The following is a 12,500-nucleotide window of genomic DNA, read 5'->3' as shown; positions in this document are numbered from 1 at the left end:
ACTCATACTAATGGAATAAATTAAAAGATTTCAGTTAATCCTTCAGCTGAACATCAGATGATTATTTTGTTCGACTTAAAGCTTAGCTTGGCATTTTCATTCTCCATTTCAGACATCAGTGTATTACTAAACTCCACTGCAATATATGAATGTGCAGTTGCACTCTCCACACATTAAACCATCCTACACTTCTATCATCTTGTTAAACATGACATGTATCAGTCACAGTTTCAATTAACTTTTGTTTTACAGGAAATGCTGTCTTTGCTTTGAAGACAATACGTTTTTTCTGTTCTTTCTACTATTTTTGTGTTTACATTTTGATATCTGTAGGTCTTTCTAAGAAAAACTTGCATCAGATACAGATGTTTAGTCTTCTGGCACAGATCCCATAGCAACATCTGGGATATTCTTTACACTGCCAGTTGTGTAAAGGTTTGTTTCGGCTGCAAAAAGTTTCATACCTCTTTGAACTACGATCACGTTGGACTCACAAGTCTGTTGTACTATAGGACAGTTTTATCCAGTTGTCTTAATGATATTCAGGCAAAGAATATCTTTCTCTTCCCTCTGTGTCATCACTTTCTCCTTTAGAGAATTTCTTCCCTTTTTAGGTTTCTAGTATGTACACTTGTCAAGATTTGGATTTGCTCAGTCATAGGTTCATTGGTTTTTACTACTCTAACGACCACAAGGGCCTTTTTAAGCCTAGCCATGCATCCTAAATCTCTGACAAGTTCTGATACCCTTGATAAGTATAAGCATGGGCCTGGGAGATGAACCATTTACAGGTTACCTGTGTCCATTAGAGACATAGGTGCCAAACCAGGGATGAATTTCCAGTTTTCCATCCAATTGTCCAAGTTGCACTTAAATTGGATTAAGGAGGAACTCTGTTTCACAGGCATGGGGAGCCTGTTCCATAGACATGGTAGTCTCTGGGATACATATATATCTCTCCAACATGACCTATTTATATCACAGGCAAGTTTTAAGTCTTTAGAATGGGTAATTCTGATAAATTCATAAATTAGTATCAGGCTAATTGCCCTTGTAGGCCATTCCAAGCCCAGCCAATTACCCCATGTGAGAATGAAACCCTGCACCTTCTGCCTATAAGGTGAACACCTTAACCACTATGCCAACCTCCTCTTGCTTTCCTTTTGCATTAACAGTGCTGCTGTTCCTTCTGTATTACTCCTCCATATTCTGCATGTATTGGCTTGATACATTGTTTTCATTTTTATATATTTGTATATGTTTACTCAGTCTTTTCAAGCTAGTCACTGGTAGGTGCCAATTGTTTTTCTTTGTTTACACTTTCAGATCTCATTTGTTGAATATATGAGGACAAGGTGTCTTCCTTTTGCTTCAGGAAAGTGATTTCCTTAATCCCGTCACTGTAAAAATGTTTACTTATGATTAACTTTGTTCTTAGTCTGCTTGAGTTGTACTTTTAGCAACTCATTCACAGTTTTTACATTGAACACTTTACTTTTAAGCAAAGGACAACATCATTAACAGTTTGTGAATCTCTTAGTATTTCATCTTTATGATGCTGTAAAGCTACAATCTCAACTTGAAATTGAATTCTTTTCTGTCTTTCACATCCTGGCACAATTTCTTTTTGGGCTTCAACCCCTTCTTTCAACTTAATAATGTGTCCTAACCCTAACTTTGGTCCTAACCTTAAAAAAATGTACGTAAGACTGCCACTACACAAAATGGCTTAGACACACACCATACACAAACACACACACTCAGCAATGTTGCTCTACCTGACCCTAACCCACACTCATACTTGCCACCCACTTACTGTATCCCTTATCCTAACCCTAAAATGCTGGCACATAAATTCACAGTCCTATTACAAAGCAGCTTACATTAGTCAAACAATAGGAAGTCAACCAGTCCGCTATTCACACAGTCACTTTGCACAACAGTGTACTACAGTTTAATTAGTTGCACAAGTGTTAAACAAGTGAATCAAATATATACAGGCATGCATATGCCTTACATATCTCTCTCTCTCTCTATATATATATATATATATATATATATATATATATATATCAATATATGTCTATATATATATATATACACACACACACACACACACACACACACACACACACACACACACACACTTACCTGTATGACTTGCTTCACTTTCGCCATCTTAGAAATCTTACCAAATTCTACTATGAACTACAAGAAACAAACTTAAATAAACCCAAACAGTTTTGGTCCTCAATCAATAAACTCCTTTCACCAGGAACAGCTAAAACTCCCTCCCCACTAAATGCTGACCCAAACACTCCAAACTGCAAACACTTTTAATTCATTCTTTACTGAAACAATTCAAACTCTAGCTAGACAACTAAACAATAATAACTTCTATCCTCCAAATAATCTAGTAAACTCTTCTTACAATTTCACTCTACAACCTATTCCTACCTCCTTCATCTATAAACTTATTCACAAACTAAAACCTTGTACCCCTCTGCTGACAAACTCCCTTCCTTTTTTCTTCAAAAGGCAGCCAAAGAAATAGCTTACCCAATCACTATACTTATAAACAGGACCATCAAGAAGGAACCATCCCTGACATCTGGAAAATCTCTCATATTATCCCACTACACAAAGGTGGTGACTCTATTGACTATTCCAACTTTAGACCTATTGCTCTTCTCTCCCTTTAGCAAAATTATGGAGAAATGTATTCATCAACAACTTCTATAGCTAACTGTCAGCATGGCTTTAGACCTCACCATAGCACCACCACTGCCCTCCTTTCCTTTGTAGATACCATTAACAACAATTCTTCTGCCCTATTTATTGACCTCTCCAAAGCTTTTGACATGGTCAACCACTCTTCTTTAATAAATATTCTTGAATCACTCTCATTTGACAGCCTTGCCATCAAATGGTTTACATCATACCTCAGTAACAGACAACAAGCCATTCTGTGGGAAAACCACATCTCCTCCTTACTGCCCATTACTATTGGAGTCCCTCAGGGCTCCATTCTTGATCCTCTCCTCTTCTCCTCTATATAAATGATCTCCACTCTGTAATTCCTCAAGCTACCATTCAATATGCTGATGATTCCACCATCATTTGCTCAGCATCCTCCTCTCCAGATCTCAGATCATTAACTCAAACTATGTTCAACACAGTAGAAACATGGTTCTCAAAACCAAACTTCTCCTCTTTACCCCCACCACTGCACCCTCCACTAAACTTCACCATCTCTTCAAACAACAACACTGTTATCTCTCCTGATACTACAACTAAACTGTTAGGAATAACCATTGATAACAATCTCTCATTTGACCAACATATAAACAATACTATCAAATCAGTTAACAGAAAATAGGGTCTTTATACCGCATTAAACCATTTCTCACCTTCTTCTAGAGCTACTATTGCTCACACCCATCTTATATCTACTCTCTTTTATGCCTCCTATCTTCACCAACCTCAAGAAAACTAACCTTAACAAACTAGCAACCTGCTACAATAACATTGCCCGCTTCGCCACTAGTAAACCTTTTAGAACCCATCACTGCCTTAATCTGAAACACTTAGGCTGGCTGGAACTACAAAACTATCTCACTATCTCACAACTCACAATAGCCCACAAACTACTGTACCAACCTAATAACACTCCTATTCTATCACAACTTATACTCCTTATAACAATCTCACCTCTCTTCGCTGTAAACTTATGACCAAACCCATAAAGGCCCATAACGTAGCTGGTGACTTTCACAAACACTGTTGGTAGGGCATGGAATTTGCTGCCTAAAGACTTAACTTCAATCTCATCTCTACCTCTCTTCAAAACAAACCAAACTGTACTTCCATAACCACTGGCTTTGTTCCTGTACTACTCCAGGGTAATCTTCCCTCACCCCATCCACTCTGTACCTTTAACCCTTCTGTTTGCTTAATATTTAGCTGCTACCCTACTTCTTCACCCCTGCTGTCCTACTTTTCTCTCTCACCTCCTCTTAACTGTCTCTCTCAATCCTGACTCCTGTCCCATCACTATTATTTATCTCACTGTTGCCTTCTACTTCTCTATGGCTCCGAGCTTAAACCTTTATTCACTATTGCAATTGCGACATTGTACATCCTTTTATGTGCTAGGTAAAATTATTGTGAATCTGATCTAACTTATGTACGATCTCTAACTGTTTGAGTTCCAGAACATATGTTGATTTTATTAACAAGTTGATGTTTATTTCTATTTTATTGTAAGTTTTTATTAACAAGTCTGTTCTTTTATGTTTTGTGTGGAGCTTTTCTCCCCGGGCCTCTACTGAAAATGGACATATATCCAGCTAGACTAGCCCGGTCAACAAATGTAAAATAAAATAAATAAATAAAAATAAATATATATATACATATATGCATTATAGTTTTGTTTATACACAGGTACAAGTTTAAAAAACAAAAAAAAATAACATTCTTATCAGTCCTTCCACCTCCACACTCCTTCTTTCATAACCACAGTTTTATTTCTGTAACCATGCACTTCAACTCTCACATTTTATTTCAAATTGTTTTTTGTATCTGAATTTCCAGATACACTAGACTTCCTTGTGCTTATCTACTTTACCTGTACTTTTATCCTTTATAACATATTTTCTGTAAGTAATGTGCCATTTACCACAATTGTTTTACCCAAAGCCAAAATTGTTTTGCCCTTCATATTCATAAAGGCCAAAGAACATCTCCTAAGTCTCCTCTAAGGAAAATAGATTTACCTAAAGAAAACTACCAGACCACGAAGCTCAAAAATGGATATTTCACTGTAAACCAAGACTAAAACCACAAAACCAGTGGAGAAAATGAGCAAATCTGAAAGAGTGATGAATATAATAGTTAACAGTAATGCAGATGGAAGAAACTTCCAAAAATGAAGAATTGATACTTACACAACCAAATGATTAAGCACTTTCATTCCACTCGGGAGACTTCATCAGAATCCTATAAAAAAGGACCCACTTGTTTATACCACAGGTTTCCCCTCAATGGATAAAAACTGATGGACACTAATTAATTTGTAATGGGAAATGATGTTTTTATTCAAACATGCACTCTGTCCAAATTTTGTTTACTAAATAATTATTTCCCTATAATTCACGAGCAATAAAACAGGCATACATATTCCTAAAATTACTAAGAATAATAATGTATTGTGAAATATTAAACATTAAATAATTAATATGTAAAACGTGCTAAAATATTAAATTATTAAAATTGCACCAAAAGTGTATGAAAGTCCAACAACCCGATGAAAAATAAATTTAATGGAGCAGTGGTGCAGCAGTTTGCATTGTCGCCTCACAGCAAGAGGTTCTCTGGTTTGACTCTCTGCTGGGGTGCCCTCTGTGCAGAGTCTCATTGTCCTCCCTACGTCCTTGTGGGTTTGCTCCCACATTACAAAGGCATGCATCTGGAGCGTTTCTCCCTGGCCTCCTCTGAAAATTGCCTCTTTCCAAGTTGGACTTTCCTGGTAAACAAATGTTAAATAAAAATAAAAAAAATTAACAGATATGCAAAAGTTCCATATTTTTCTCATCCGATTGTCATAATTTCATAGCCTTAATCTTGCGTTTCCATTAGTTTTCATCCATTGAGGGGAAACCTGTGGTATAAAAGGAAGCGGAATCTATGTTGTAGGATTCTGATGAAGTCCTCACAGGTGGGAAAAAATGCTTAATCATTTGGTTGTGTGTTTGATTTTTCATTAAAACTATCATTTTCTTTATCTTTGGCTGTCTCTTCTGACTGCGTTACTGTCGTGTCTTGGTTCACTGTGGAGGCAGTTGTTAACTATTATGTTCAAAACTAACTGGCCAACTAATGAATGAGGAGCTATAACCATTTGTTTGAACATTATAAAACTATTTACAGGTCAGTAGCAGAAATGCTCTTTTTTTCATATGCTGTCATCTCCATTTGCATAGTTTTTATACAGCAGATTCTTTTGATAGTTTGAGTAATTAATCACAAAAGTAAAAGTCTAGCAAAACAGTTTTAAAAGGGAGTATGTTATTTAATTGAGAAAAACATGGATGAAAGAACAGTGCAGTCCAAAAATGAAACTAGGCAAAGAAAATCTGTAACTTAATATTCTAGAGTGGTTTGCAAACATACTGATGTTAACCACATGACACAGATTTAAAAAAAATGGGAGCACATACCGCAAGCAGCACAATAAGGGGAGCACATACCGCAAGCAGCACAATAAGGTGAGCACATACCGCAAGCAGCACAATAAGGGGAGCACATATCGCAAGCAGCACAATAAGCAGTGCAATCTGAAGGCTGACAGATGCTAGAAAAGTTATTGTATGAGCTTTAATGTTAAGGGACAACACCATCCAAAGTAATCAGGATACATTTATCCCTATAACAGTGACAGGCATTGTATTGCAGAATATTTTTTCTAAATTAGAAAGGTGATGAGAAATAAAACATGTTTAGAAGTTATCACTGGGAAGCACCAAATAATAAAGGCATTCTCTTCCTGGGATTTTAGAATAGTGAAATTACCCACCCAAAATTTCTTTGAGAAAAATATAAAATTGATTTGTTAGAAAATTAGAAAGACGCATCATTTTTTTACATTTTTGAGCTCCCTTCCTCCTCTGACCGTTGCACTTACCACCTATTTGTTCTGTTCAACAATTTGTTCCCCATGGGTGAGTGATCTATGGCTCATTTGTGCAGTTAAAATGAGGAGTGACAGTGCCAGGAGTGACACCTTCATTTGTGAGGAGACCAAGGGTTTTACTTTAAGACCTGACTTCCTGCACAAGCATGTCCATGCCCAAGAGGTTGTCTTGCAGTGTGTCTTAACAGTAAATAATTTGAGCACGTGGCCCCACCTTCATTGCAGACAAGGTCATGGTCTGAACTGGAGATTCTGCCATAGAGAGACTGTGCTCATGATCATGTGTCCCCCACCCCACCCCCCATCAAATGCAGCCAAGCAGATTTAAGCCTCATAATTCTCATCCTGTTCCCCAACTCCAGTAGGTGACTGAGCTGCCAGTCAAACTAGGGTCACTAGGGTTTTAGTTAGGGCTTTATCCCTCCATGGAAATGGAGCTAAGCTAACTAAAGTGCAGCTGGTCATGATAGCTGAATATTTTTCAGAGAAAGATAACTGCAGATATACTTAATGTCCAATTCAGCAAAACTTCAACAGATGCGAAACTGAAAAGTGTACAGAATTTTATAATTCTAAAATAAAGAAGTCTGTGATGCATGACAAACATTGTAAATCAAATTATGTGGGAGAAGAAAAAATATAAGACTTAGTCAAATACAAGAAGAGATTAATTTTTGTATGACACTGGTTGAAGCAAAGAGAGATGACCATTACTAGAAGGCCAGTGGTGCAATGAGCAGTGGGAGTGTGAAATTGCCTCTACCGTTTTAACCGTTGAGTAGAAAGTAGTCCAGAAGCATCAGTGAGTTATTTCCTTTGAAAGAAAAACAAGAACAATTGGAAGAGAACAGTGAGAGAATTCATCCCTTGTGATAGATAACTTTGCAACTGAGACTTTCAGACTTTTTCTTCTCTTTCCAGAACATCGCTGCCTGGTTTTCCACCCCATATGAGATCCCTGGTGTGCAGTAAGTTGCACAGTAGGGTCCTATGATAAGGTTTTGGACCAGAATCGGATAGCAACAAATGTTGTAACCAGTGTAATGGGCACTGTTTGAAATCAATGCTTCTTGGACCTCCCTAACATAAACGATTACATTGTATTGCACAGTCTTGTTAATGTTGATAGTTACTCCACTTCAACTGCAAATGGAACTTCAAATATTTTAACATAATAAATTGAAGTGCATCAGTAAAAATGTTTCTGATCACTTATTGGATAAAAAGTATATTAGTGAATGAAAGTTTGAAGTCAGTTAATTAAAAGTTTTAGTCAATTTATTTGATCTTCAATGCTTGACTGTAAATTTCATGAAAATCAGCATGAAAATGAATATGTAAAGCCATCGGTGACTGGATATGAATTTCTGAATGTACCACCATTTATAAGCAATAGTAATACCTTGTTTCCATTCAAGAATGCAGTTATTAATACTTATCAAAATGTATGGAAATGCACTGATGTCTGAAATGGAAAATGAACATGCCAAGCTGTTTGTACAGGAGATAAAGTTTAAATTTGTGTAACTTTTAAATGGTGCATTAAAAAGTAAATACTTTGTAGATTTCAGCTATAGATATGTGGTACTCTGATTCATTTCTTGATTATAATTCTTTGGGGGACTATCTGAGAAGGTTTCAAATAAATTTATAGAACAAGTTACAGCAGGGACCCCTTTTCTGGTATCAACAAATGGTGCAGCCACTCCCCTACCCCACAAATACTAATAGAAATAATGGAACTGAAAAATATATGGAGGAATAAAAACAAACTGGAAGGTTTCAAAGAACTACCTGCAGAAGATTATATGGATATGCTATGGGCCAGCAAGTCCCCCTGAGATATTACACAAGCAACTTTTGTAAAGTTGAATGGTATTTAAAAAGGAATATATTACTTTGGACTGTGAAATCAAATGAAAAAATGTTTTTGTAATGTAATTCAATTTAAAGAAGTAATAGACAAATAACACATGCAAATTGGTTTATTTTAGAAGCTGTTTAAAATTGAAAGAATTTTGCTACCTTTGCTAATGGCATATCATACTAGGGAGGTAACTTAAAACATATGTTGTCTAGCAGTGAGCTTCAGAATATGGTACTTAAACTAATGAGGTGCACACTTCTGTGGGGAAAATGTAGGATGTGTGGGATAATGCTTAAGGGACTCCATAATAGGATTAAGGAGGACGTATATGACGCAAGAAGTTATTAAAATTATAATAGTAAGCAACTTTCATTTTTACCCTAAGTTGGAGCAACCTTGGAGTTCTCTTTAACTAGACAAAGTGTGCAGGAGGTTTGACATCCCCCATCAAATGGGTGTTTGGAAGGCTTTCCTCCACATAGTGCTCTTGACTAACTTATCAGCCATGTAATTTGGATACTTTTCAAAATGACATTTTATTGTTCCTTCTTTTCTGTAATGGCATTAATAATCTAAAAACATTTTTTTTCAGCAAATATCAGTCTGCTAATGCTTTTACAGTCTCCAAAGTAACAGGTTTGTGTTTTTTCTTTCTTATTTACAATAATTGTAATTTGAAATAGCTTAATTTATGTAATACAGTTAAATTTACATTGCAGTGGATTATAAGAATTAATGTGCCTGTGTTTTCAGTTAAAGGTGTCACGTGTGAGACAACTGTAGAGGAACTGTGCCCGTACCTTAATGCTGGATCACATTGCCCAAGGTAGGCAGGAACATCTTATAAGTATATATCTTATCATCTTTTCTGTCAGTATTTCAAAATGCCGAGTATTCATTATACTCAAAAATGTGTTTCTTTCACTTTTAAAATGATGCAGATTTTTGTTAATACAAAAACGTGCAAATCATAGCATGTAGGGTTTCTTTCTTAAAGTCTATAACCAAAAGATGCATGAGTGGAGACCTTGCCATTCAAATTTAAGAATATAATTAAGCCTCTCCTGTAAGGTTGTTTATTTGTCCTGATGTACTTCTTTTAGACTGTATTTTAGTATAGTGTCATTGCCAAAAAGAAGGGGGTATAGCTGGTGTGTGTGTGTGTGTGTGTGTGTGTGTGTGTGTGTGTGTGTGTGCGCATGCGCGCATGTGTGTCTGTGTCTTTGTGTGCCTGTGTGTCATTGTGTGCTTGTGTCATTGTGTGTGTGTGTATGTCTGTGTGCACACGCATGTGTCAGGGGTTACAAGATTCTGTTTTCCAGAATTGCTACCACCTGACAGAGAATATATATGTCCCCCAGTAGCTCCTGTTGTTTTTGTGTTACTGCTTCTGAAGTAACAAAAAATTGTATCTACTAAGAGCTAGAATGCTAATATATTTAAAATGCTGTTCAAATTGTTTTTGTTGTTTTACAGCCCTTATGAAGCTAACATTCCTTAGCATTTTTTTACACTAAATATGGTTTGCACACTACCTTGAAAAAATTTTCCTTCAATAAACCTACCTTAACTAAATATATTCTGCTCATTAAATGCACTGAGGAATTTTGGTCTCTGCTGTCAGCATCTTGGGTTTGACTTATACCCTGCCCGAAGTGATACCTGGGGAAAGGAGGTGCAACCCCAGGAAAGGTACTTAAAAGGCTTAAATGTTCATAACACTCAATAGCCTTAGAATGTCTATGAAATCCATCAAACAAAATTTCTGGTAGAGAACTCTGCTCCCCTTTCCCTACACTTCTTTACAGAGTTTTCCACCCTTCCTTACCCCCTTGTTTATCCCCTATACACAAACACCCCCTTTTGTCCCCATGCTTTATCTCAAAAATATCAGTGAGGGATATAACAAAAACAGTGGGACAATTCCCCTCTGATGCTCTCGTCATTCTGTCCAAAGAGGACATCATGCCACCAACACTTCTACATCTTCTGCCCCACTAACATTATAATGTCAGACATATAGAAAAAAAACACAGTTAAACCTTTTCCCAAACTGCATAAACCTGTAACTGCTTAAGGACTTCTAAGCAAGTTCAGTACTTCCATTTCTAAGGAAGATTTTTGAGAAACTAGTGTTCATAACTAACAGACTAAATTACACAGTACAAGATCCTAACCCCATACCAGACTGGTTTCTGGTCGATCACAGTGCCATGACTGCCCTATATACATTTACAGATAACATTGCAATATAGACAAAGACCTTCTTACACGTGCACTGTTCCTTGACCTAACCAAGGCCTTTAGTCTGACAGACCATAATTCTCTTTAACTTTCTAATGTTAGTAGGAATCAGCAAAGACTCATTTCCTTGTTTCAAAAGCTTCCTCATAGATGGCACTTTAAAGTTCAGATAAGAAAATCTTCTACTCCTTTCCCCTACAAAGGTGTTCTTCAAGGACCAGTCTTTTTCTACTACTTTTTTCTCTCTTCATCAGGAACCTCATGTCATACTTATCACAATCTCCGACTCATATGGGGCCAATACATTATATGTCATCATCATCATGATGGAACCATAAAGTTATCTACTGTTAACCTACTGTCACAATGGCTTCCATAGTACAAGCACATGGAAGTTCAGTGACAGTGGTTAGCCAGAGGATGCCAATATTGTATTGGAGTTTAAGGGTTCTATAGACCAAATGCAAAAGTCATGATTATTGGGACCAGGCAAAAACTCTATTGTATTCCAACAGCAGGAGATTCTTTACAATAATAAAGAACCTACTGAAACCACACCACATTTAAAATACTTTGGCATCTTTCACTTAACATCCAATTTCTCATTAACGTAATACAGTCAGAAATCTACTCGGTTATATTCTGAGCTAAGAAAAATTCACTCTTCCTTTTTTCTGAAGGTTGAATGGCTATTGAAGGGGAATATATGTTGCCCCAGCATGAGTATTATCTCTGAGTAAATGCCTTTAAAAAACACTGTACAGTGAACAGCTGACAGCATCAGTAGATGTATCATCTTTCCCCCACAAACAAGCTACCACTGCTCAAATGTAGAAAAGGCTAAATAGTTATCAGTTACGCAAAGGTGCACACTATTGTTTTATCTTTAAATTATAAGGTATTATACCTAGAAACATTATATGTCTTTGTGAGACACCTTATGAAAAGAACTATTTCTAATTTACACTCACAGGCTTACCTTTCCTTACATACCCCAAGCAACTTCTCTCCTCAGGTTATTGCTTCTCTATATTGGCCCCACAGATTTGGGAATTAGTCTAAAATAAATCTCACCCTTCCAGAAATTCAGATACCAATTGAAAAATTCCCTGCATAACCAAGCTGCCTGTAAATGTTTCCTTAGAGTAGGCATAATGTAAAATCCCAAACAGACCATTGCCCTCCCAGCAAGCCCCTCAGATATCTCAACCACTGAAAATGTAATATTGTTGAGTCTTTCAACCCATACATACCCTTTTCTTTTCCAAATTTACCTTACCTCTGCACTTCAGGGAATCTCTTTTCTCTTTCCCCCCTCTATCTGTACTTTACCTTTTCTTCAGTATATCTCCTTTTATCTTCTCTTCCCCTCTTTCTCTCTCTCTGTACTTTACCCCATTTTTTCTTTGCCTTCCATCCCACCTTTAATGTACATACTGTGTGTTTGCCACGTGTTTGCAGCTTCCATTGTAATTATATGTACTATGCACTTTGTGCCCTGCTTTGTGAATTCAGTTATGCATACTTCATTTGGCCAATCCATTCATTGTTCTACTTTTTTTTTTTAATTTCTCCTAAAATGTATTTTTTTTTTTCAGGCTGGACCTGAAAATGGTCCATTTAAATCAGAATTTTATAAGGGTTAACCAAACAAAATGATATACAAATAAAATAAAATAAAAACAGTGAGTTCTGCCG

At 36.5% G+C, this 12,500-nt stretch overlaps 1 protein-coding gene across 1 annotated transcript in view; it reads left to right on the top strand.

Moving 5' to 3' along the window:
- The window catches only part of CRISPLD1 (cysteine rich secretory protein LCCL domain containing 1), a 694,545-nt gene that overhangs the window by 454,558 nt on the left and 227,487 nt on the right, over positions 1 to 12,500 (top strand). The window contains exons 11-12 of the mRNA XM_044065835.1: positions 9,151 to 9,194; positions 9,312 to 9,384. Of these exons, the coding sequence (XP_043921770.1) occupies positions 9,151 to 9,194; positions 9,312 to 9,384 (117 nt within the window). The remainder of the gene's footprint in view (positions 1 to 9,150; positions 9,195 to 9,311; positions 9,385 to 12,500) is intronic.

This window comes from Protopterus annectens, chromosome 3.part0 (genome assembly GCF_019279795.1).
Source record: "Protopterus annectens isolate FY-2018-M chromosome 3.part0, PAN1.0, whole genome shotgun sequence".
NCBI classification, from domain to species: Eukaryota; Metazoa; Chordata; order Ceratodontiformes; family Protopteridae; genus Protopterus; species Protopterus annectens.
Note: the sequence above shows the minus strand (reverse complement) of the source record. Positions and strands in the feature narration are given on the sequence as shown.